At 38.1% G+C, this 24,449-nt stretch overlaps 1 protein-coding gene across 6 annotated transcripts in view; it reads right to left on the reverse strand.

The window, feature by feature from the left end:
* CCDC171 (coiled-coil domain containing 171) overlaps positions 1-24,449 on the reverse strand; it is a 341,520-nt gene that overhangs the window by 190,497 nt on the left and 126,574 nt on the right. For all 6 annotated transcript variants that reach the window (XM_027549190.1, XM_027549194.1, XM_027549191.1 and 3 more), the window contains 2 exons: positions 7,106-7,610; positions 4,870-4,986 (listed from right to left, as the gene is read on the reverse strand). In XM_027549190.1, coding sequence (XP_027404991.1) covers positions 4,870-4,986; positions 7,106-7,610 — 622 coding nt within the window. The remainder of the gene's footprint in view (positions 1-4,869; positions 4,987-7,105; positions 7,611-24,449) is intronic.

Genomic DNA, 24,449 nt, shown 5'->3' on the forward strand with positions numbered 1-24,449 from the left:
TCTCTTCTCCAGGGGATCTTCCCAATCCAGGGATCGAACCCAGGTCTCCAGCATTACAGGCGGTTTTTTGTACCAACTGAGCTACCAGGGAAACCCAGATATGAACTACTATATATATAAAAGAGAGAAACAACAAAGATCTACTTTATAGCACAGAGAACTGTACTCAATATTCTATAATAAACACTAAAGAATATGAAAAAAGAGTATATATGTGTGTGTATATATATATATATATATGAATCACTTTGTTATGTACCAGAAACTAACACAATCAGTTCAGTGCAGTTACTCAGTTGTGTCCGACCCTTTACGACCCCATGAATCGCAGCACGCCAGGCTTCCCTGTCCATCACCAACTCCCGGAGTCTACTCAAACTCATGTCCATTGAGTTGGTGATGCCATCCAGCCATCTCATCCTCTGTCGTCCCCTTCTCCTCCTGCCCCCAATCCCTCCCAGCATCAGGGTCTTTTCCAATGAGTCAAATCTTCACATGAGGTGGCCAAAGTATTGGAGTTTCAGCTTCAACATTAGTCTTTCCAATGAACACCCAGGACTCATCTCCTTTAGGATGGACTGGTTGGATCTCCTTGCAGTCCAAGGGACTCTCAAGAGTCTTCTCCAACACTACAGTTCAAAAGCATCAATTCTTTGGCGCTCAGCTTTCTTCACAGTCCAACTCTCACATCCATACATGACCACTGGAAAAACAATAGCCTTCACTAGACGGCTTTGTTGGCAAAGTAATGTCTTTGCTTTTCGATATGCTATCTAGGTTGGTGATAACTTTCCTTCCAAGGAGTAAGTGTCTTTTAATTTTAGGGCTGCAGTCACCATCTGTCGTGATTTTGGAGCCCAAAAAAAATAAAAGTCTGACACTGTTTCCCCATCTATTTCCCATGAAGTGATGGGACCAGATGCCATAACTAACACAATACTGTAAATAAAAAAGTGACAGTGATGCCATCAATACATAGACCTGACAAGTAATATGATTTAAATTTTTAGCATGTTCTTCAAAAAGAAAAATAAAGAGGGAACAAAGAAAAAGAGTTATAAGAAATATTCTCTTTCATTTCTGAATTTTCACTTGTCCTAAGTAGACTTTCCCAAGATTCTGCCATTTCAGTGTCCTACATGGCTAAAAGAATCAAGATACAACTCACAGTATTAGATGATTCAAGGGACAAAGAATCGATTACAAATCAAAGCTGAACTGATATTCTTGATACCTGGCCTAGGATGAAAACATCCTACTGTAAATTGGTTAAACAGATGATGGAACGTCCAACTGATATATATTACCCAGATATCACAATCACTCTCTAGAAGAATATTACCAGAAACAAATAATGGAATAGCATGTGAGCAACTTGCTTGCAAACCATTCAGAAAATATAATTCTCTGTTGTGTACCTGCAACTATCCTGTAAGTCTGATGCTGTTTCAAAATAATTTTTAAATGAAGACATTAAAAAGCATGCAGCCTATGATATCATTTATATCACTTATCAGTCTGTTAGTGGGTGAATGAGTGGGTGGAAACTCCAAGAGATGGAACGGAGGAAGGAAGAGTGAGTGGATAAAGAGAGAGAAATTTTTTCTTACTCCTTATATGTATACTAATTTACAATAAAACCATGTTTTAACAATTGGAACTGTAAGGGATGTGTAAATGGCCTTGAAATTTTAAAATAAACTAATGTATTTTCAATTGAAATTTACATTTTTATGAAATTTCATTATCATTTAATTAATGCAACAAATCTAAATAAAGACCAATATTTGAACTAAGAAAAGTTAGTAAAATAGAAAACAAAGACAAGTAAGTGCTTTACAAATTAACTCATTTAGTCCTCTAAACAATTCTGAGAAGAGTAATCCTATTCCCACTTTACAAGTAAAGAAACTGGGGAACAGAGAGTTTAAACAACTTGTCCATGTCACGTGGTGAGCATGAGTCAGTACTCAAAGTCAGGAAGAATACATACTTAACCCTACACCATGTTGCCTCCACTGTATAATAGCACTTAAGCAATTTTAGAACAGAAAATTAATAATTAGTAGTTTAAAAAATGTATACAGGAGACATGCATGTGTTCATGTTCATTAACACGAGACGCTGCTTTCATGCTGAGATGGGGGTAAGGGAACAACAATTTTTTAGCACCCACTATACACCAGGTACCATACAAAATGTTCAACAACCGTTATCATATTAATTCCTCATAACTGGGAAGACAGTATTATCTTCATTTATAGGTAAAGACTGTGAGGCCTGGTAAAGTTAAGTAACTTGCCCAACTTCACACAACTAATAACTAGCAAGACTGAATATAATATCAAGGTTCACATTGATAATTTTTGTACTAGTTCAGTAACAATTATCTGCCTGGGCCATATCCTTTCTAATATTCTTCAGTACTTTGATACATCTATTATTTTCCCTCTCTAAGCAACCCTCATTTTTCTCTTCTCTAAGCAGTGTTCTTTTAAAAAGTGTTAATTTATATATCTATTTAACTTTTGGCTGTGCTGGGTCTTCGGTGCTGTGTGGGCCCCCTCTAGTTTCAGAGAGTGGGGGCCACTCTCTAGCTGTAGTGCGCAGCCTTCTCACTGCAGTGGTGTCTCGCTGCGAAGCACGGGCTCAAGGGCAGGCGGGCTTGAGGGCAGTAGTTGCAGCGTGAGGGCTCAGCAGTTGCAGCTCCCAAGCTCTAGCGCACAGGCTCAGTTGTGGCACACAGGTCTAAATGCTCCATGACATGTGGGATCCTTCCGTATCAGGGATCGAATCCATGTCTTCCGCACTGGCAGGCAGATTCTCCAACACTGAGCCACCAGGGAAGGCCCCAAGTAGTGTTCTTTATCCAACAACATTTAAACCTTCCCTAAAATAAGGTTTCTTGAACTTGCTATTTCTTTTTTTTTTTGAGTAGTCATAACAGTTTATTATTGCAGCCAAAATCTATAATAAGCCTAAATGTCCATTACCCAGAGAACAGATAAATAAATTCATACACGTAGTATATTTTACAATGAAACATAATACAGCAAAATTTTAAAACTGCAAACAATAAGTGAATAAATCTTACAGACACTATGTAATAGAAGCCAGATATAACGGGTACTTATTTATGTACCCAAGTAGTGTTCTTTATGCAACAACATTTAAACCTTCCCTAAAATAAGTTTTCTTGAACTTGCTATTTCCTCCAGCTAGAGGTATACCAGGTTCTAATATCAAAGGCAGCTAGTTCCTGAAAGCAGGCACGCACTTACAATCACCATTCTTGGTCTACCTTCCACTTGATAGTTCTTACCTATACTTGTTGCTACCAATAGTCTTAAAATATATTTATGTACACTTTTATTTCAGACTCCAAATCCAGTATGTTGAGGTTTTGCCAATATATTAAAATATGCATATTTCTTACCAACATTTATGGCAAAATCTAAAAATAATCTTTAAATCATAAATTTTGTACTATAGGAGCCTAGGTTTAGAAGCTTGAAATCACAATAAATGATCCATATTTACACAGAAGAATTGTTTAAAGAATTAAAATAAATCCCAAATTATTTCATTAATACTTAGAATATTTTATTACACAGTCAAGTATTAAGAAGTCTGCTATACTTTTTTTTTTTACTATTAATGTGGCTGAAATGACCATAATTAGTCCAATGACATAACTTAAGCAGTAGGTAACTGTATGTTACTCTTTTAGTGCAGAGAAATCAGTTTTCATTAAAACTTTCACACAAACAAGTCACACAATCTGCCACAAGAAAATAAACTTGAATTTTAGACCTTTGGAAATTGCTGGTTCTTGGTTGGTTTCATCTAGTGGAAAAGAGCAGACTATTCAAATTAACTCTAGGTGGTGCAGTGGTAAAGAATCCACTTGCCAATGCAGGAGACACGAGATACAGGTTCAATCCCTGGGTCAGGAAGATCTTCTGGAAAAGGAAATGGCAACCCACTCCAGTATTCTTGCCTGAAAAACCCCATTAGCAGCAGAGCCTGGTGGACTACAGTCCATAGGGTCACCAAGAGTTGGACACAATTGAGCGCACACACACACACAATTAAACAAACAAACAAAAAAACACACTGCCATATGAGAGAGGAAAATTTTCTACTGATTCACTTATTATTCAACTGTCTGAAATTCACAGTCAGAAACAAATGGAATACTAAAACATTTGAAAGAACGTTACCAGCAATTCTTTTTTTTTTTTTTTTTTTTGCCAGTAAACAACTTAGTCTTTTATTTGCCCAAGGCCAGCTGTTGCAGGCATTGAGGCCCCTAGACTTCCCAAAGGGATGGGGGTGGGGGAGTCACCCTGCCTCCCAGGTGCTGCCTGCCCCATCCTGCTTCCTGCAGGAGATGGGAGAGTAGAGAAAGTGTGCCCTTGCACCATCAAGTATCTCAATTGTGTGTGTGTGTCAGTCGCTCAGTCGTATCCGACTATTGCGACCCCATGGACTGTAGCTCACCAGGCTCCTCTGTCCAAGGGATTCTCCAGGCAAGAGTACTGGAGAGGGTTGCCATTTCCTTCTCCGTTACCAGCAATTCTTAATAAAAAAGCTAACAATGAGCTTTCCATAGGAAAAGAAGATCCTAAGGGGGAAAAAAAGGTGGATGTATTCACCATTTCTCCATAAAGACAAAATAATACATCAAAAATTGCATTAATTCACTACTTCATTAAATATAGATTTAATCATCTCTCTGTATCTGAATAAAAGAAAGATAAAAACAAATACATTTTCTTCTTTGAAGGTTTATCAGAATTTGTACCAAAAGGCATTCCTGGACATTTACTTTTGTATTTTCCAAGGACATAAAAAAGGGAATCATACCTGTTTTACTAATAGCTTCCTGTACTTCAGCCATGGAACTGATTATTGCAACAAGAAGGTCAGTACTGGTGAGCCAACTGAGAGCTTGCAAACAACGTAACTGCTCCTTTTGATGTTCTACAAAAATAGAAAAAATCTGTTATGCAATGCTACAAAAAAGTATTAAAATTCATTTTAAAATTATGGAAGTGTTTAGCTATTTAAGAAATAGAACAAAAATTGTACATAGAACTTTACCTAGTATGCTGCTGCTGCTGCTAAGTTGCATCAGTCGTGTCCAACGTGTGTGTGACCCCATAGACGGCAGCCCACCAGGCTCCCCCGTCCCTGGGATTCTCCAGGCAAGAACACTGGAGTGGGTTGCCATTTCCTTCTCCAATGCATGAAAGTGAAGTCGCTCAGTTGTGTCCGACTCTTTTCGACCCCATGGACTGCAGCCTACCAGGCTCCTCCATCCATGGGATTTTCCAGGCAAGAGTACTGGAGTGGGTTGCCATTGCCTTCTCCATGGAGAAGTCTATAATAAATGTTAGATTTATTGACTCTATTTATATATATATAAATGGTGATGGTAACTGACATCATAAAAAAAGAGAAGAAAACTTTCTATAGTTCTACTTATATTATTTAATAGCTTACTTTTGAAAAGTTAAAAATTGATATACATTCCAGGACTGACACATAAACACTAATATGTGTAAAATACTATGTGCAAAATATGTTCCAAGATGCTTGCTCCTTGCAAGAAAAATTATGACCAAACTAGACAGCATATTAAAAAGCAGAGACATTACTTTGCCAATAAAGGTCTGTCTAGTCAAAACTATGGTTTTTCCAGTAGTCATGTATGGATGTGAGAGTTGGACTATAAGGAAAGCTGAGCACCAAAGAATTGATTCTTTTGAACTGTGGTGTTGGAGAAGTCTCTTGAGAGTCCTGTGGACAGCAAGGAGATCCAAGCAGTCCATCCTAAAGGAAATCAGTCCTGAATATTCATTGGAAGGACTGATGCTGAAGCTGAAACTCCAATCCTTTGGGCACCTGATGCAAAGAGCTGACTCATTTGAAAAGACCCTGATGCTGGGAAAGATTGAAGGCAGGAGGAGAAGTGGACACAGAGGATGACATGACTGGATGGCATCACCGACTCGATGGACATGAGTTTGAGTATACTCCAGGAGTTGGTGATAGACAGGGAGGCCTGGCATGTTGCAGTCCATGGTGTCACAAAGAGTGGGACACGACTGAGTGACTGAACTGAACTGACTGATGTGCAAAAGAGTTAGCTAGTGGGAACCTGTTGTACAGTGCAGGGAGCTCAGCTCAGTGCTCTGTGGCTACCTAGACCGGTGAGATCAGTGGGTAGGAGGGAAGTCCAAGAGGCAGAGGATTTATGTATACATACAGCGATTCACAGAAGAAACTAACACAACATTGTAAAGCAACCATACCACGATTAAAAAAAAAAAAAAGGAAGAGTCAAGCATTCAAAAAGACATTTGCTGTAAACTCACATTTGCTCCATTTGTATTCATCAATAGATTTTTAACTCTGATCATTTTATACTAACTCAAATGAAGTGAAAGTAATTTATGCTACTAATTAATTTTAAATAGGGCAGAGTTTCTAGATTGACTTTACTGAAAAATCGCTGTACAAACTCTTCAATTTACTGTGAAAAGAGCACTGAAATATAATAAAGCTATACAAAGTTGAAATTATATATACTTGCTACCTTGTTTCGGAGAAGGCAATGGCACCCCACTCCAGTACTCTTGCCTGGAAAATCCCATGGATGGAGGAGCCTGGTAGGCTGTAGTCCATGGGGGTCGCTAAGAGTAGGACACGACTGAGAGACTTCCCTTTCACTTTTCACTTTCATGCATTGGAGAAGGAAATGGCAACCCACTCCAGTGTTCTTGCCTGGAGAATCCCAGTGACAGGGGAGCCTGGTGGGCTTCCATCTATGGGGTCGCACAGAGTCGGACACGACTGAAGCGACTTAGCAGCAACCTTGTTTATATTTTAATGTTTACAAAAATCAAAACCTAACTTATATATACATACACAGTTATTCATACACACATATATATCTATTGATACCTATATATGTAGACATGTTACACGATTTGACATTGTAAACGATTTTTTAAAGTCTTTGCATAATGAGCCAACATATTCACTTTGGATGTCACTTACATTCAAGTTAGATTTTTAAAAGCCCAAATGATCTTACTTGGAAATTTATGCTTGTCTTTGAGCTCTCCTGTACACACTAACACGCCTATGCCTTCTCTGAAACTCTCCATCCAGGTAAAAAGAGAGACACACGACTGGCCCAAAATCTTGAGTCTGTTTGCTGCCAAAATTGCAATAACACCTTTCCGGAATACACGTATCAATCCTTTGAATGTTTTTTTCTTCATCTTGGCTTCCTCTTGCTTCTTTTCTTCTACTGTTGACAAAGCCTGGGCTAGAGTTCTAACTTCCAATTTTAACAACTCAAAGGTGTTGACCTGCTCCTGGAGAAAATCTCTCTGTGTAGATAAGGCAGATGATCGGCTGTAGAGAGGATAGAAGGCGCCAGCCATCAATGCACAGGCTACCAGCAAGGAGGTCTTTTCCCTTTTGGTCTGGGATAACAAGTTTTTGAAGTGGGAATTTTCAAACACCAATTGTTCGTGTGACTTCTCAATACGGTTCAATTTTTCCATATTTTTTTCAGCAATTTCTTGAAATTTCTAAAAGAAGAGAAGTCAAATAATATATTTGATCAAGAAACAAATGGGCATTTTAACCCGTCTTTAAAAAAAGAAAGCCTTTGGTGACAACTATTTATTTTTCTTCCCAAGATCTATGTTCTAAAATATCAAAAAAAAACACATATGACAGAGCAATAGCGGGCCAAACAGCTTAGATCCAATGTGCACAGGTTTTAAATCCTCTTATGTGGAAGCTTTACATAAAGTAGAACACAGAAATTTTAAAATACTTTGTAAATTTCTTGTACATTTTCACATACATACACATATTCAAAAAAAGAAAATTTCTTCTCTTCTATTCCTCAGTAACAATTATTTCCTATTTTTAAACAGAAATCATACCAGCATTAGAGGCTTTTCTATATGTAAAAAGACAATTTTTTGTCAGAATAGCAAAGGATTAAATAAATAATACAACACACACCATCTGACTATCTGCCACTTACTTACTTACTAGATGAGAAGGGACTGATTCTCAGAATACACTCTCATTTTAGTTTCTTCTTTCCCAAGACAGAAGGCTGCACAAAGCACAGCGTCAGTGCTGGGGAAAAAATGCTAATTGTGGGGTGGGCCTCAGCAGCGCTCTGGTCCTTTTTTCCTCATCAAGGTACATATAATTCAAAACTTAATATGGAACACAAAGAAATTTTAACTGCAGGCACTTGATTTTAATCTAGAAATAGACTAGAAAATAAACTAACTCCCATGAAATCTTATGTCTAATCATTAAGGAATTACTGAAGCAAATTTTTAGAAGATAACAGATGTCAACTTTTTTACTGATTCATTTATCATTCAATAAACATTTATCGATTACTCACTAAATTCCATGTGCTAGGAAAACAGGCAAATAAATCAATGATTGTGGTATAACATGATGGTGGAGCTACGCTAAATTGTCAGAAATGCATAAAAGGGTAGAGAGGCAGCCGGAAACAGACAGTCCTGGGATAAGGATGAGAAATTAAAACACACCTAGACACTGATAGAAATCTAGAATATATGACAAAAATACTCCTCTCTATATAGAGAAAACAGGAACACAATGGAATTTTTGGAAAACAGAATTAAGAGGCTAGACTTACACAGCCCATTTTCATTTTAGGGTACCTGGTAGAAGCAGCCGATATCTAAAACATAAAAGAACTCATACAACTCAACAACAACAAACAACTCGATTAAAAAAAAAAGGGGAGACATCTGAATACACGTTTTTTCCCGAGTACACATGAAAAGGGCCAAGAGGAACATGAAAAGATGTTCAACATTGCTAATTATCAGAGAAACGCACATTAAAGCCGCAATGAAATATCATCTCGTTACCTAACCAGGTCCGACTGCCCGAGATGCAGCGAGCCAAATGGCGAGACAGAGGTTTGCAGCAGAGAAAGGGTTTATTCACGAGGCAGCCAAGCAAAGAGATGGGAGAACAAATCTAACATCCACCTCCCCAAAGGCCACGGGCTGGAGACGGTCCTGGGTAAAGCTGAGGTGTGGGGAGCATGAGGTAATTGGAGATAAGAAAAAGGTGAGGTATCATCAGTCTGCACAGGCGCAACTAAGCTACGTGCTTCTCCGTGGGACTCACGTTCTGAGGGTGGAGTTTTTGGTCTTCTGACGTCAAGAGGTCACTGAGTGTACATTCAAGCATGCCCATTTGGAGGGATGGTGATCCCGCCAGTCCTAACCAGCTCAGACTCTAACTGGACACAGCTGACTCCAAGTTCCTGAAAAACCAACTCAGGCAAACATCTTTTAGGCTACATAATGCTTAGAGGACAATTTAAAGGAAGTTTGATCAATGAAGGCAGGTTACAGTTAATTATTTATTAAGCAATTTACAGTTTAATGGAGCTAACTGATGACTACCCTTGGTCTCAATCTCATGCCCATTAGAATGGCTATTATCAAAAAGACAACAAATAAGTATTGGTGAAGATGTGGAGGAAACGGGAATTCACGTGCTATTGGTAAGAATGTAAACTGGTGCAGTCACTATGGAAAACAGTATAGAAATTACTCAAAAAATAAGTATATAACTACCATATGATCCAGCTAGTCCACTTTTCCATATAAATCAAAATATGGAAAAACTAACTTGAAAAGATATCTTGTTGCATTGCACCCTGCAAGTCTTAAAGTTGTCCAGCCTCGACACTGAAGAGCCTGGAGACATCAGTGGTGACAGAGACATCAGTGGTTTGCTGAAGCAGTCCCCAACCTTTTTGGCATCACAGACCAGTTTCATGGAAGACAATTTTTCCATGGACTGAGAGTTGGGGAAGATGGTTTTTGGATGATTCAAGCACATTACAATTATTCTGCACTTTATTTCTAATCTAAATGCTGCTGCTGATCTGACCAGCAGGTACCAGTCTGCAGCTTGGAAGTTAGGGACTCTTGATTTATTGGATAGAGGGATCGTACACAAAGGGTCCTGGTGTGACACCCCACCATGTGTGGCAGATGCTGGGCAGGATGTGGGAACAGTCTTTGCTACTCAGAGGAGGAGGCGGCTACCATTTATAGAGGGAATTGACATCAGGTGGGCTCATCAGTTTCCAGGAGCTAATTAAGCCTGATAATTAAGAGAACTGGATATTCATGTGAGTGAAGCAGGGACTGGTCAAACAGGGGATGTACCGAGAGCAAGATAACAGCCATCTTGAGTGGCCGGACCATACATATGTTCATCCCTATGTTTATCACAGCACTATATACAAGAGTCAATATATGCAAACAACCTAAGTGCCCATTAACAGATGAACAGATAAAGAAGATGTGGTCTATACCTACAATGCAATACTATTAAACCATAAAAAATGATGAAAACTAGCCATTTTCAACAACAGGGATGGACCTTGAAGGTATTATGCTAAATGAAATAAGTCTGACAGAGAAAGACAAATACCACATGATTTCACTCATGTGGAATACAAAATACAAACAAGAACAAAAAAAAATGAAAAAAACCAAGCCAAAGCAAACACAGATACAGAGTACAGAGTAGTGATTACCAGAGAAAAAGAGTCTGGGGAGGACAAAATGGTTAAAAAGGGGTCAATTGTATGGTGCTGCATGGAAACCAGACTTGTGGAGGTGGGCATGCTATAGTGTATTCAAAGTTGCATTAAAATGTACACGTGAAACTTAAATAATGTTATAAATAAGCTACCTCAATTTTTTAAAAGAATACATGTAAAGTCTACATCTAAGTAAAAAAGCAATCTCTAAAGACTGTTTAATTGTCATATGTTATCCTAAGTCATTCTTGGCTTGAGTAATTATAATCAAGATAACAAATATTAATGGTTATCAAAACAGTCAACTGGGACAATATTGAACTAAATAACTAGAATTAGCAAAGTGAGATATTTGAATTAAGGATTTTAAAATAATGAACTACTTAAATTTTTAAAGTTCTTACTGACAAATGTTAGATTAAGAAAACCACACTAATATTAATGCTGCTGCTGCTAAGTCGCTTCAGTCATGTCCAACTCTGTGTGACCCCGTAGATGGAAGCCCACCAGGTTCTGCCGTCCCTGGGATTCTCCAGGCAAGAACACTGGAGTAGGTTGCCATTTCCTTCTCCAATGCATGAATAAATACTAAAAGTTTTGATTATTTTTTAACAATTATATTCCCTCATTCCTGGTAGCTCTACTGAAATCCACAATTACAGATCTGACTGCCCATTAGGCCAGTGGTCCCCAACCATTTTGGCATCAGGCACTGGTTTCGTGGAAGACAATTTTTCCATGGACAGCAGGGGCAGGGGCAGAGATGGTTCTGTCGGCGATACGAGCAATGGGGAGTGATGAGAAGCAGCAGATGAAGCTTTGCTCACTTACCAACCTGCTCCTCACCTCCTGCTGCGCAGTTAGTCCATGGCCTGGGATTTGGGGACCCCTGCAATAGGCACCTTCCCTTAGATACCTCATAACCATCTCAAGTACCACTGTTTTTCCTATTAAATCTGTTTATAATGTTCAATTGCAAAGTGATGTCCAACTCTGACACCATGGATTGTAGCCCACCAGGCTTCTCTGTCCATGAGATTTCCCAGACAAGAATACTGGAGTGGGTTGCCATTTCCTCCTCCAGGGGATCTTCCTGACCCAGGAGTCAAACTGGCATCTCCTGCATTGCCAGGTATATGCTTCACCACTAAGCTACCTGGGAAGCCCCATGCGTGTGTGCGAATACTCAGTCGTTAAGTCCTGTCCGACTCTTTGAAGCCCTATAGACTACAGTCTGCCAGGCTCCTCTGAATTCTGCAATGGGTTGCCATTTTCTCCTCCAAGGGACCTTCCCGACCCAAGGATCAAACACAAGCCTCCTACGTCTACTGCACTGCAGGCAAATTCTATACAACTGCACCATCTGGGGAGCACTCTGTTATTTTGTTCAGTCACTCGGTCATATCCGACTCTTTGCCAGCCCACAGACTGCAGCACACCAGAGGTCCCTGTCCCTCACTATATCCCAGAGTTTGCTCAAACTGATGTCCACTGAGTCGATGATGCCATCCAACCATCTCATCCTCTGTTGCCCCCTTCTCCCTGCCCTCAGTCTTTCCCAGCATCAGGGTCTTCTCCAATGAGTCAGCTCTTCACATCAGCTGGCCAAAGTACTGGAGTTTCAGCTTCAGCATCAGTCCTTCCAATGAATATTAAGGACTGATTTCCTTTAGGATGGACTGGTTGGATCTCCTTGCAGTCCAAGGGACTCTCCAGAGTCTTCTCAAGCACCACAGTTTGAAAGCATCAACTCTTCGGAGCTCAGCCTTCTTTACGGTCCAACTCCCAGGTGGCGATAGTGGTAAAGAACCCACCTGCCAATGCAGGAAATGTAAGAAAATCAGGTTCAATCCCTGGGTTGGAAAAATACCCTGGAGTAGGAAATGGCAATCCACTCCACTATTCTTGCCTGGAAAATCCTATGGACAGAGGAGCCTGGCGGTCTACCATCCATAGAAGCACAAAGAGTTGGACACTACTGAAGCAACTTAGCATGCACGCATGCTCATATCTACACACGACTACTAAAAAACCATAGCTTTGACTATATGCACCTTTGTCACAAAGTGATGTCTCTGCTTTTTAATACACTGTCTAGGTTTGTCATAGCTTTTCTCTCATGAAGCAAGTGTCTTAATTTCAAGGTTGCAGTCACTGTCCACAGTGATTTTGGAGCCCAAGAACAGAAAGTCTGTCACTGTTTTCATATTTTTTCCCGTCTATTTGTCATGAAGTGATGGAACCAGATGCCATTTTCTTAGTTTTTTGGATGTTGAGTTTTAAAGCCAGCTTTTTCACTCTCTTCTTTCACCTTCATCAAGAGGCTCTTTAGTTCCTCTTCACTTTCTGTCATTAGTGTGGTGTCATCTGCATATCTGAGGTTATTGATACTTGTCCCAGCAATCTTGGTTCTAGCTTGTGATTCATCCAGCCTGGCATTTTGCACGATGTACTCCGAATAGAAGTTAAATAAGCAGGGAGACAATATACAACCTTGATGTACTCCTTTATCAATTTTGAACCAGTCTGTTGTTCCATGTCTGGTTCTAACTGTTGCTTCTTGACCTGCATAGAGGTTTCTTGGGAGACAGGAAAGGTGGTCTGGTATTCCCATCTCTTTAAGAATTTTCTGGTTTGTTGTGATCCACACAGTCAAAGGCTGCAGCGTAGTCAGTGAAGCAGAAGTATATGTTTTTCTGGAATTCCCTTGCTTTTTCCATGATCCAGCAGATGTTGGCAATTTGATCTCTGGTTCCTCTGCCTTTTCTAAATACAGTTTGTATATGTAGAAGTTCTCGGCTCATGTACTGCTGAAAAATAGCTTGAAGGATTTTGAGCGTGACCTTGCTAGCATGTGAAATGAATGCAGTTGTGCAGTAGTTTGAGCATTCTTTGGCATTGCCCTTCTTTGGGACTGGAATTAAAATGGACCTTTTGCAGTCGTGTGGCCACTGCTGAGTTTTCCGAATTTGCTGGCATACTGAGTACACCATTTTAACAGCATCATCTTTTAGGATCTGAAATAGCTCAGCTGAAATTCCATCACCTCCACTAGCTTTGTTTATAGTAATACTTCCTAAGGCCCACTTGACTTCACACTCCAGGAAGCCCTGGGAAGCCCTAAAAGATGTTTATAATAGTCTTCTTTATATCAGTAAATTGAACCGACATCTGCCCAATTTTTCAAGTCAAAAACTTTGTAATCAGTCTTAATTCCTCCTTCTTTCACCTTATCCTCTCCATTCCCAAATCAAAACCATCCGTAAGCACAATGGGGCCTATCTACAAAACACATCCTCATTCATCTCCATTGCTACCACCTTAATTCTAATGATCATCAGCACTAACTATTCACCCCCAAACTTCAAAGCTAGTTTCATGTCAAACTGGGTCAATCCAATCCTACTGCTGGAACTCTATCTTTACTGAACCAAGGTTTCCCCTTCAAGTCACAACACTTCCACATGCCTTCTGCAAAGACATCACCATTTCCCAGGATCCTCAACTGGAATGAAAAAGGATATGGGCTGCTCTTCTGCTATCCAGACATGAACCTTACTATACCTTTTCATAATTCATCCATGGTCTCTAGCACCACCAGGTGCTGACTTCCCTAATGCTGCTGCTGCTGCGAAGTCGCTTCGGTCATGTCCGACTCTGTGCGACCCCATGGACTGCAGCCTACCAGGCTCCTCCATCCATGGGATTTTCCAGGCAAGAGTACTGGAGTGGGGTGCCATTGCCTTCTCCGTCCCTAATGCTACTCAAGTTCTAACCATATCCTGAACCCATTTCAGGGTCTATCTATTCCATGACACCTATTACTATCAGTCCTATTCATGTTGACCTTGACCTTCTCTGAACATAATTAAACTACTAGGCACTTAATTCCTACACTGCTACTTACTTGTTTCATGTGTGTTTATCTGCTCTCCCTCAAATACAACAGAGTTTTAGTTCCTAAAGGCCAGGGATTATTTACGCCGGTGCCTGTCATAATGCTTTATACCCTTCAAGTATTTAATAAGTATTAAACATATTAAATAATCCTTTATAAAATGTTCCCTGGTGCTTAGAACAGCACTTTACCCATAATAAGCACTGAGTAAATAGCCAGTTAATAAAAACTTTACAAATATAAAGCAAAGAAAAAAATAATCAAAAAAGATATAATTTCTAAATATAATTTGGACCTTATCAACATGTCAAAATTTTATTTTAAATTAATTCTGATATTCCAGGGAGACCTTCAGGGGTATTGCATTATTTACCATGAATTCTTCTTAAATAACAAAGCTTGTTTGAGGATAAGGCTGGAAATTACTATAAGAGCAAATATGCCTTAAAAAAGAAAACTGGTGTTCTTTACCAAAGAAGATTAAAGGCTAATATTTTTCAAACAAACATAAGGAACATCACCTTCAAATTGAACAAAAGCATTCCTAGTACTGAGATAATCTGCTCCTTGGTGTGTTAATTTCAAAAAATAATATTCACAAATTCCCCCTCAAAATATCTTTTAAAAGTTTAACAACCTGAAATTTTTATAAACTTTATATCTTCTACACAGATTTTTTTGACATGCCAAAAATTCTATCTAATTTCACTAGTTTTCCATGACTCTGATAAATTCAAAGTGCACTGAAAATGAAAGGAACAGGACAGCTTCTTCCCTTAATGAATCACGCACTTACTTCCTGAAATACAGAAGCTTTAAGGGACATCTATTGCTTTCAGCAACCCATGAACTTTGAGACCTTGGGCCAGAAATCAGACACTTCCCTGTGGAATAAAACTTTTTTTTATCACTTTTACTTGCTGAGTTCTCATTCTTTATGTTGGCAAAAAGACAAATTGCAAACTGGACAGTGAGTGACAAATAGACATCAAAGGACTTCATTTAAAAGGTTTTATTTTTATGTTACCTATATTTTTTATACAATGGTAGTATTTTAAAATAATAAACATAAATCTGCCTGTTTTTCCTACAATGTAAATGTTTCTCTGTTAAAAAATAAAGCACATTTTGTGGAGAAACTGGAGTCTTCAATACACTGTCAGTGGAAATGTTGAGATGGTGTGCACAGACTTTTGAAAAAGTTTGGCAGTTCTTCAAAAAGTTAAGTAAAAAGTTACCACACAACCTAGCAATTTCATTATCTGGTCTTCCATATATATACTGAAATCCCATAATAGTTATTTACTTACCTTAAAAACACTATCTTCATTTTGGAAGTTTCAGTTCAGTTCAATTCAGTTACTCAGTCCTGTCTGACTCTGCAACCCCATGGACTGTAACACACCAGGCTTCCCTATCTATCACCAACTCCCAGAGTTTACTCAAGCTCATGTCCATTGAGTCGTGATGTCATCCAACCATCTTATCCTCTGTCCTCCCCTTCTCCTCCTGCTGTCAATCTTTCTCAGCATCAGGGTCTTTTCAAATAAGTCAGTTCTTTGCATCAGGTTGCCAAAGTATTAGAGTTTCAGCTTCAGCATCAGTCCTTCCAATGAATATTCAGGATTGATTTCCTTTAGGATGGATTGGTTGGATCTCCCTGCAGTCCAAGAGACTCTCAAGAGTATTCGCCAACACCACAGTTCAAAAGCATCAATTCTTCGGTGCTCAGCTTTCTTTATGGTCCAACTCTCACATCCATACATGACTACTGGAAAAACCATAGCTTTGACTAGACAGACCTTTGTTGGCAAAGTAATGTCTCTGCTTTTTAATATGCTGTCTAGGTTGGTCATAGCTTTTCTTCCAAGGAGCAAGCGTCTTTTAATTTCATTTGGAAGTTTAGCACATCAAAAATAATAGGTGTCAAAAATGGTACATGCCTGTGTGTATTCTCTAGTTTCTAAGGCAATACAAATTATAAAACTATCCAAAGAGATAAGTCAAGCCCTCAAAAGAAAAAGAGTTCTCTTCATCATTTGACTGAAAATAAACTGTCAATACAGGTAAGATGCTTGATTTAGTGATTGTTAAAAGATATTACCTCAGACTGCTAGAAAGTTAGCATGATCAGTCAGATCTGTCTCATGTCTCCCTTCCTTATGGGCTTTCAGATCCTGAAAACAAAGCCCAGGTGGCTCTAGTCTCCTCTACGAAGGCTTCAAACTTTAACCACCTTCTCTTCTGAGTTGATAGCACTCTTTTGGCAAGTAATTATGTACAACCTCGTGATAAACCTTCTATTATTTAATTTTTCATATGTTCCTATAGTGCCTCTCCAACTAACTTTGACACTTTTTGAGGAAAATAAGTATTACACTTCTTTGTTAGGATCACAGCACGAAACAGAGGGTTCCATAAATCTTATATATAACATTTATTTAATTAATAATTATGTAAAGTTATTTTGCTATTCTTACCTACGGTAGTAATTTTGCAATATAGTATGCTAAAATTTCAGTCTCTCAGAAAAAAGAAGTCTGAGAAAAACGAGACCAAGAACTATCATCTTTGATTAACAGTGTGGCACTGGCTACCTTTTTCATACATTATCATATTTAATTACTAAATAAACAAGATTCACTCAGAAAAGTGAGTTCAGGAAATATGAAACTGAGTTGTCACCAGACCTGTTTTCAGATATTACTTCATATACAAAAATAGCATGTTCCTAAAAGAAAGTGTTTAGCATGATGCGAAAAAAAGACTCCCTGATAAGGATGATGGTAATATATTCAAACAGCACATAACGTTTACTTTGTAGCTTCTAAATACCAAACAAGGTGCGAAACATGTCGTATCTGTTATCTCCATTCTAATTCCAACCCTACAACGTCCTCACTACACAAATGAGCAGTTCTCTGAATCTTACTTTTCACATTTGTAAAATAGAAATGATATTTAAGTGACTTATCTCACATGTTTATTATGAGAATCATGTAAGAAGAGGCAAGCAAAGGTATGAAAAAGAGTTAAAAACTGGATCAAGCATTATAAAAATTCAGTTGATAGCATTATTATTAATAAAAACAACTTCTAAAACAATTATTTGAAAAGTAGAGAACTTTCCTATATTTCATTAGAGGTGCCCAATCATAACATAATGTGTGCCGAACTGTGTCTAACTCCTTGTGAATCATGTCTCCCTATCATTATCAACAATATAAACAAGCTGCATTTTTATCTCTGAATATTTTTCAAATTCAATTTAAAAGTAAAAAAATTTAACATCTAACAACACTTTTATGAGTAACTTACTTCTACCCAAATGTACTGTTAATAATGTGATGGAAGAGAAATAAAATGCAATATATTATGATGAACCTGAATTTCTTTGATTTTTGTTCTTCAATTTAAACTCACTTGACTTTACTAAGTGTTTCCCTGATAGCTCAGTTGGTAAAGAATCTGCCTGCAATGCAAGAAACCCTGGTTCGATTCCTGGGTTGGGAAGATCCGCTGGAGAAGGGATAGGCTACCCACTCCAGTACTCTTGGGCTTCCCTTGTGGCTCAGCTGGTAAAGAATCCACCTGCAATGCGGGAGACCTGGGTTCCATTCCTGGGTTGGGAAGATCCTCTGGAGAAGGGGACTTTACTAAACTGTCACATAAACCAGAAGTGTTTAAAATAAATATCATATCAAGGGTTAACCATACTTAACTGACAGTGAAAAATCTTTAGTTTTAGAGAGGAAGTTCTTGTTCCAGTAATTTCATCTTTTCAGATAGAAAAGAAACAAGAATATAAATACTAAAATTACAAAAGCAAAGTCAGTAAGGCAAGGTACCATGGCACTCAGTCCTGATGCTTTGGTAGGCAAAGATGTTTGAGATATATTTATATGATGGCCCCAAAGTTATTTAAATTCACAAATTACCCAACGATGTAGCTAGCACATTTTAACTAATACTAAAACCATGCGAGGGCTTCCCAAGTGGCACTAAGAACCCTCCTGCCAACGCAAGAGACATAAGAGACACAGGTTCAATCCCTGGGTCGGGACAGGCACAGCAACCAACTCTAGTATTCTGGCCTGGAGAATTCCACGGACAGAGGAGCCTAGCAGGCTACAGTCCATAGGGTTGCAGAGTCGGACACGACTGAAACAACTTAAGAAAGTGGAAGTCACTCAGTCTTGTCTGACTCTTTGCAACCCTATGGACTCTAGCCCACCAGGCTCCTCTGTCCATGGAATTCTCCAGGCAAGAATACTGGAGTGGGCAGCCATTCCCTTCTCCAGGGGATCTTCCCAACCCAGGGATCGAACCCAGGTCCCCCACATTGCAGGTGGAAGCAACTTAGCACATACGCAAAAACATGTTAAAAAACAAGCTTCCTACTCTAATTTCATTACCTAACAGCATTCCCACTACCTGCTTTAAAGCTTAAACATCCGAAAGTCTTGCAAATTATTCTGCATTTTTTTAATAAAAGCTATTCATATCCAAAAATTGTTTTTTATTTAACTACCTGTCTTTTACTAACCACTTCTTTACAATAACCAAACACTAAACAGAGACTCTATGGATAAGTCATTTATTTTCCAGCAGATGGTATCTATTAATGGCTATGTTCTCCTGACATATAACATTCTCTACAACCCATAATCCTATGCAAAACTGTGGATTTTTCCCTCTCATGTCCTTATCAACATAATTTTTGAAGTTTAAATAATATAAAATGAAAATATCTATATCTGCATTGCAGCTTGGGGAAAAAAGCAGAGATATAGAATTAATCATAGGAAAATATCCCAAAATGAAATTTATAGATACTGTAATATGCAATATAATATTAGTTTACTAAATATAAACCCAAATTAAATGCTGCTGTGTATCCAATTATATTTTATGAAAATTCAAATATTGTACATAAATAATACAGACAAATGCCAATATATAATATTAATGTACATTCAGGAATAATGAAAATGATACTTTCAATTTGCATATTCAGGGATCAAAGCCATATGTTACACATTCTTCAGGAAAAAAGTCTTCAGTGAGAGCTGCTCCTAAAACATCAGCATTTGTGATGCTGATTGAGAAAGTGAATTGCTATGCCTTCCTAGAGATTTAAAAAGGAAGTGAGTTCAAAACACTGATAGGATAGTTTGAAATCAAGAATTTTGTTCTTTTCTCTCAGGATTGCTTTGACTGTTAGGGGTCTTTTGTGGTTTCACACACATTTTAGGCTTGTTTCTCTTATTTCTATGAAGAATTCCTTTGGTATTTTGATGTGGATTGAACTGAACCTGTAGATCATTTTGGGTAGTATGGTCATTTTAACAATATTAATTCTTCTGATCCATGAACAAGGGATGTCTCTCTCTTTGTTTGTATCTTCTATTTCTTTCTGCAAAGTCTTGTCATTTTATTGTCCAGATCTTTTACTTTTCCAGTTAATTTATTCCTAAATATTTTATTGTTTCTGATGCTACTGTGAATGGGATCGTTTTATTTTTCCAAGGCTTCCTCATTAGTGTAAAAGAATGTCACAGATTTCTATAAGTTGATTTTGTTATCTGCCACTTTACTAAAATCATCAATTACAATTAATTACATCAATTACATGTAATTACTTAATTACAATAGCTTTTGATTGACTCTTTGGGATTTCCTATATGTAAGATCATAGCATCAGCAAGCCATAGTGATAAAAACAATATGGCATTGGCACTAAAACAGACTTCTAGACCAATGGAACCAAATAGACAGTCCAGAATCAAATCCCACCCTATATGGTCAACTAATATTCAACAAGGGAACCAAGAAAACTAATGAGAAAAGGATAGTCTATTCAGCAAATAGTGCTGGAAAAACTGGAGAAACATTACAGAATAATGAAACTAGACCCTTTACTCATACCACTCACAAAAATTAACTCAAAATGGATCCAAGACTTAAACATAAGACCTAATACCATAAAACTCCTAAAGAAAACATAGAGATGAAGCCCAAAGATATGTGTCTTGGGAATGATTTTTTTTGGATATGACATCAAAAGCACAAGCAATACAAATAAAAATCAACAAATGGGACTATATCAAATTCAAAAGCTCCTGCCCTGCAAAATAAACAATCAACAAAATGAGGTGATTGCCAACAGACTGGAAGAAAATTTTTACAAATCATGTATCAGATGAGGGGTTAGTATTCAAAATACATAAAGAATTAATACAACTTAATAACCAAAAAAATAGTTTTAAATGGGCAGAAGAACCAAATAGACACTTTTCCAAATAGGACATCAAAATGGTCAACAGACACATGAGAAGATGCTCAACATCACTAATCACCAGGGAGAGACAAGCAAAAACCACAGTGAGATATCACCTCATTCCTGTTAAGATGGCTATCGTCAGGACGACAAGAGACAACAGGGGACAGTGAGGCGTGGTGAAGAAGAAACCCTTACACACCGCCAGAAAGAACGTAAGTTAGTCAACCACTGTGGAAAACAATATGAAGGGGCCTCAGAAAATTAAAACTAGACCTACCTCCAGGAATTCTGCTTCTCAGAATATACCCAAGGAAATGAAAACAGTAATTCGGTGAGATACATGCACTCCCGTGTTTACTACAGCACTATTCACAATAGCCAAAATATGGAAACAACCCAAAAGACCACCAACAAATGAAGGGGTAAAAAAGATTCACATACAGAATGTAATATTTTTCACCCATGAGAAAGGAATATATCCTGCCATTGGTGACAACATGAATGAACCTTGAACGTACTATTAAGCCAGACAAGACAGAGAAAGGCAAGCACTGTACAACATCACTCATATGTGGGATCCAAAGAAATCAAACGTGCAAAAACAACAACAATGTACAAGGGAATGCCCATCAGACCATCAGCTGATTTCTCAACAGAAACTCTAGAAGCCAGAATGGAAAAGCATAATATATTTAAAGTGATGAAAGGGAAGAACCAACAACCAAGAATACTCTACCCAGCAAGACTCTCCTTCAGATTTGATGGAGAAATCAAAAGCTTTCCAGACAAGCAAAAATTAAGAGAATTCAGCACCACCAAAGCAGCTTTACAACAAATACTAAAAGAATTTCTCTAGGCAGGAAACACAAGTGAAGGAAGAGACCTACGGAAAATAAACCAGAAACGATTAAGAAACAGGTAATAGGATCATGCTGTGTGCTGTGCTCAGGCACTCAGTCACGTCTGACTCTTTGTGACTCCATGGACTAGCCTGCCAAGCTCCTCTGTCCATGGAATTCTCCAGGCAAGTAGCCAGTTATTTCTCCAGGTCTTCCCAACTCAGTGATCAAACCTAGATCTCCACATTGCAGGCAGATTCTTTACCATCTGATTAGATGTCATGTATGTTCACTGAACATAGACAATAATATGGTACTATAAGCATATAATGTAATAAATATTACAAAGGCAACCATATCACAATACATTAATATATCAAAGTACTATGATGTATACCTTAAATTTACACCACATTGCATGTCGAATTTATCCCATTTTTTAAAAGTGATAGGAAATGAAGAAAATTGGAAGGTTCACATTACCTGATTTCAAGACCAACCAAAAAATACAAAAATCAAACCAGTGTGGTACTGAAAAAAGAATATACATATAAACAAATGTAATAGATGAGAAAGTCTAAAACATAGACTTGGACAAATGCAACCAACTGATTTCTGACAAAGGCACAAAAGCAATTCAGTAGAAAAAGGATAGTCTTTAAAGAAATAGTGCTAGAACATGGACATCCAAATGCAGGAAAAAAAAAAAAGACCAACCCAAGCCTCACCTCTTTACAAAAATTAACTCAAAATGGATCACAGACCTATATGTAAAACCTAAAACTATACAAAATCTAGAAAAAAAGCAGGAAGAAATCCTGGTGACCTTGTACTAGGGAAAAGAGTCCTTAGATACAATACTAAAAGCCCAGGCCATAAAAGAAAAATGTATCAAATTGAACTTTATAAATTTAAAACACTTGTTCTGCAAAAGTTCTTTAAGAGACTTGGAGAGAATACTTGCAAATTACATATCTAACAAATGACTTGTATCCAGAATATATAAACAATGTTTGAAATTCAGCAAGAAGAAAATAAGCAACGTAATTACAAAGTGGGCAAAAGATATGAATAGATAACTCACCAAAAAAGATATACAGATGGCAAATAAGCATATGAAAAATACTCAACATTATTATTCATTAGGGAAAGTCTAAATTAAAACCATAATGACATAGCACTATACACCTATTAGAATAGCTAAAAAGAAAAAGAAAAAAATGATGAAACCACATGCTGGCACAGATGCAGAGCAATTAGAACTTCTTACAAGCCTAGTGAGAAGGCAAAATGATAGCCACTTGGGAAAACAATTTGATAGTTTCTTATAAAGTTAAATACATTCTCACCATAATAACAGAAATCAGACTCCTAAGTATTCACCCCCCCCAAAAAATTTTAACTTATATGCAGATTACATCATGTGAAATGCCAGGCTGGATGAAGCACAAGCTGGAATCAAGACTGCCAGGAAAAATATCAATAACCTCAGATACACAGACGACACCACCCTTATGGCAGAAAGTGAAGAAGAACTAAAGAGCCTCTTGATGAAAGTGAAAGAGGAGAGTGAAAAAGTTGGCTTAAAACTCAACATTCAAAAAACTGAAAAAGTTGGCTTAAAACTTAACATTCAGAAAACTAAGATCATGGCATCTGGTCCCATCACTTCATGGCAAATAGACGGGGAAACAATGGGAACAGTGACAGACTTTATTTTGGGGGGCTCCAAAGTCACTGCAGATGGTAACTGAAGCCATGAAATTAAAAGACGCTTGCTCCTTGGAAGAAGAGCTATGACCAACCTAGACAGCATATTAAAAAGCAGAGATATTACTTTACCAACAAAGGTCTGTCTAATCAAAGCTATGGTTTTTCCAGTAGTCCTGTATGGATGTGAGAGTTGGACTATAAAGCAAGCTGAGCGCTGAAGAATTGATGCTTTTGAACTGTGGTGTTGGCGAATACTCTTGAGAGTCCCTTGGACTGCAAGGAAATCGAACTAGTCAATCCTAAAAGAAATCAATCCTGAGTATTCATTGGAAGGACTGATGCTGAAGCTGAAACTCCAATACTCTGGCCAGCTGATGTGAAGAACCGACTCATTTGAAAAGACCTTGATGCTGGGAAAGATTGAAGGCAGGAGGAGAAGGGGACGACAGAGGATGAGATGGTTGGATGGCATCACTGACTCTATGGACATGAGTTTGAGTAGGCTCCAGGAGTTGGTGATGGACAGGGAAGCCTAGCAAGCTGAAGTCCACAGGGTTGCAAAGAGTCAAACATGACTGAGAGACTGCATTGAATTGAATGATCCACAAAAACCTACCCATGAATGTTAAAAGCATGTTTAATCATAATTGTAAAAAAATAAAACAACCCAAAGGCCCATCAGCAAGTATCTAGATAAACAGTGCTACATTCATACAATGGAATATGACTCAGCAGTAAAAATGAGGGAGCTACCAATACAACCAATAATGTGAACAATTCCCAAACATATTTTGTTGAGTGAAGAAAGACCGAAAATGCTACATACTGTATGATTTCACTTATATAACATACTGAGGCTTCCCTGATAGCTCAAGTGGATAAGAATCCACTTGCCAAAGTAGGAGACTTAGGTTCAATCCCTGGTCTGGGAAGTTTCCACATGCCACACAGTAATTACCCCACACATCACAACCACTGAGCTTGTGCTCCAGAGCTCAGGAACCACAACTACTGAGCTCTCGTGCCAAAACCACTGAAGCCCATGGGCCCCAGAGCCAG

This window comes from Bos indicus x Bos taurus, chromosome 8 (genome assembly GCF_003369695.1).
Source record: "Bos indicus x Bos taurus breed Angus x Brahman F1 hybrid chromosome 8, Bos_hybrid_MaternalHap_v2.0, whole genome shotgun sequence".
NCBI lineage: Eukaryota > Metazoa > Chordata > Mammalia > Artiodactyla > Bovidae > Bos > Bos indicus x Bos taurus.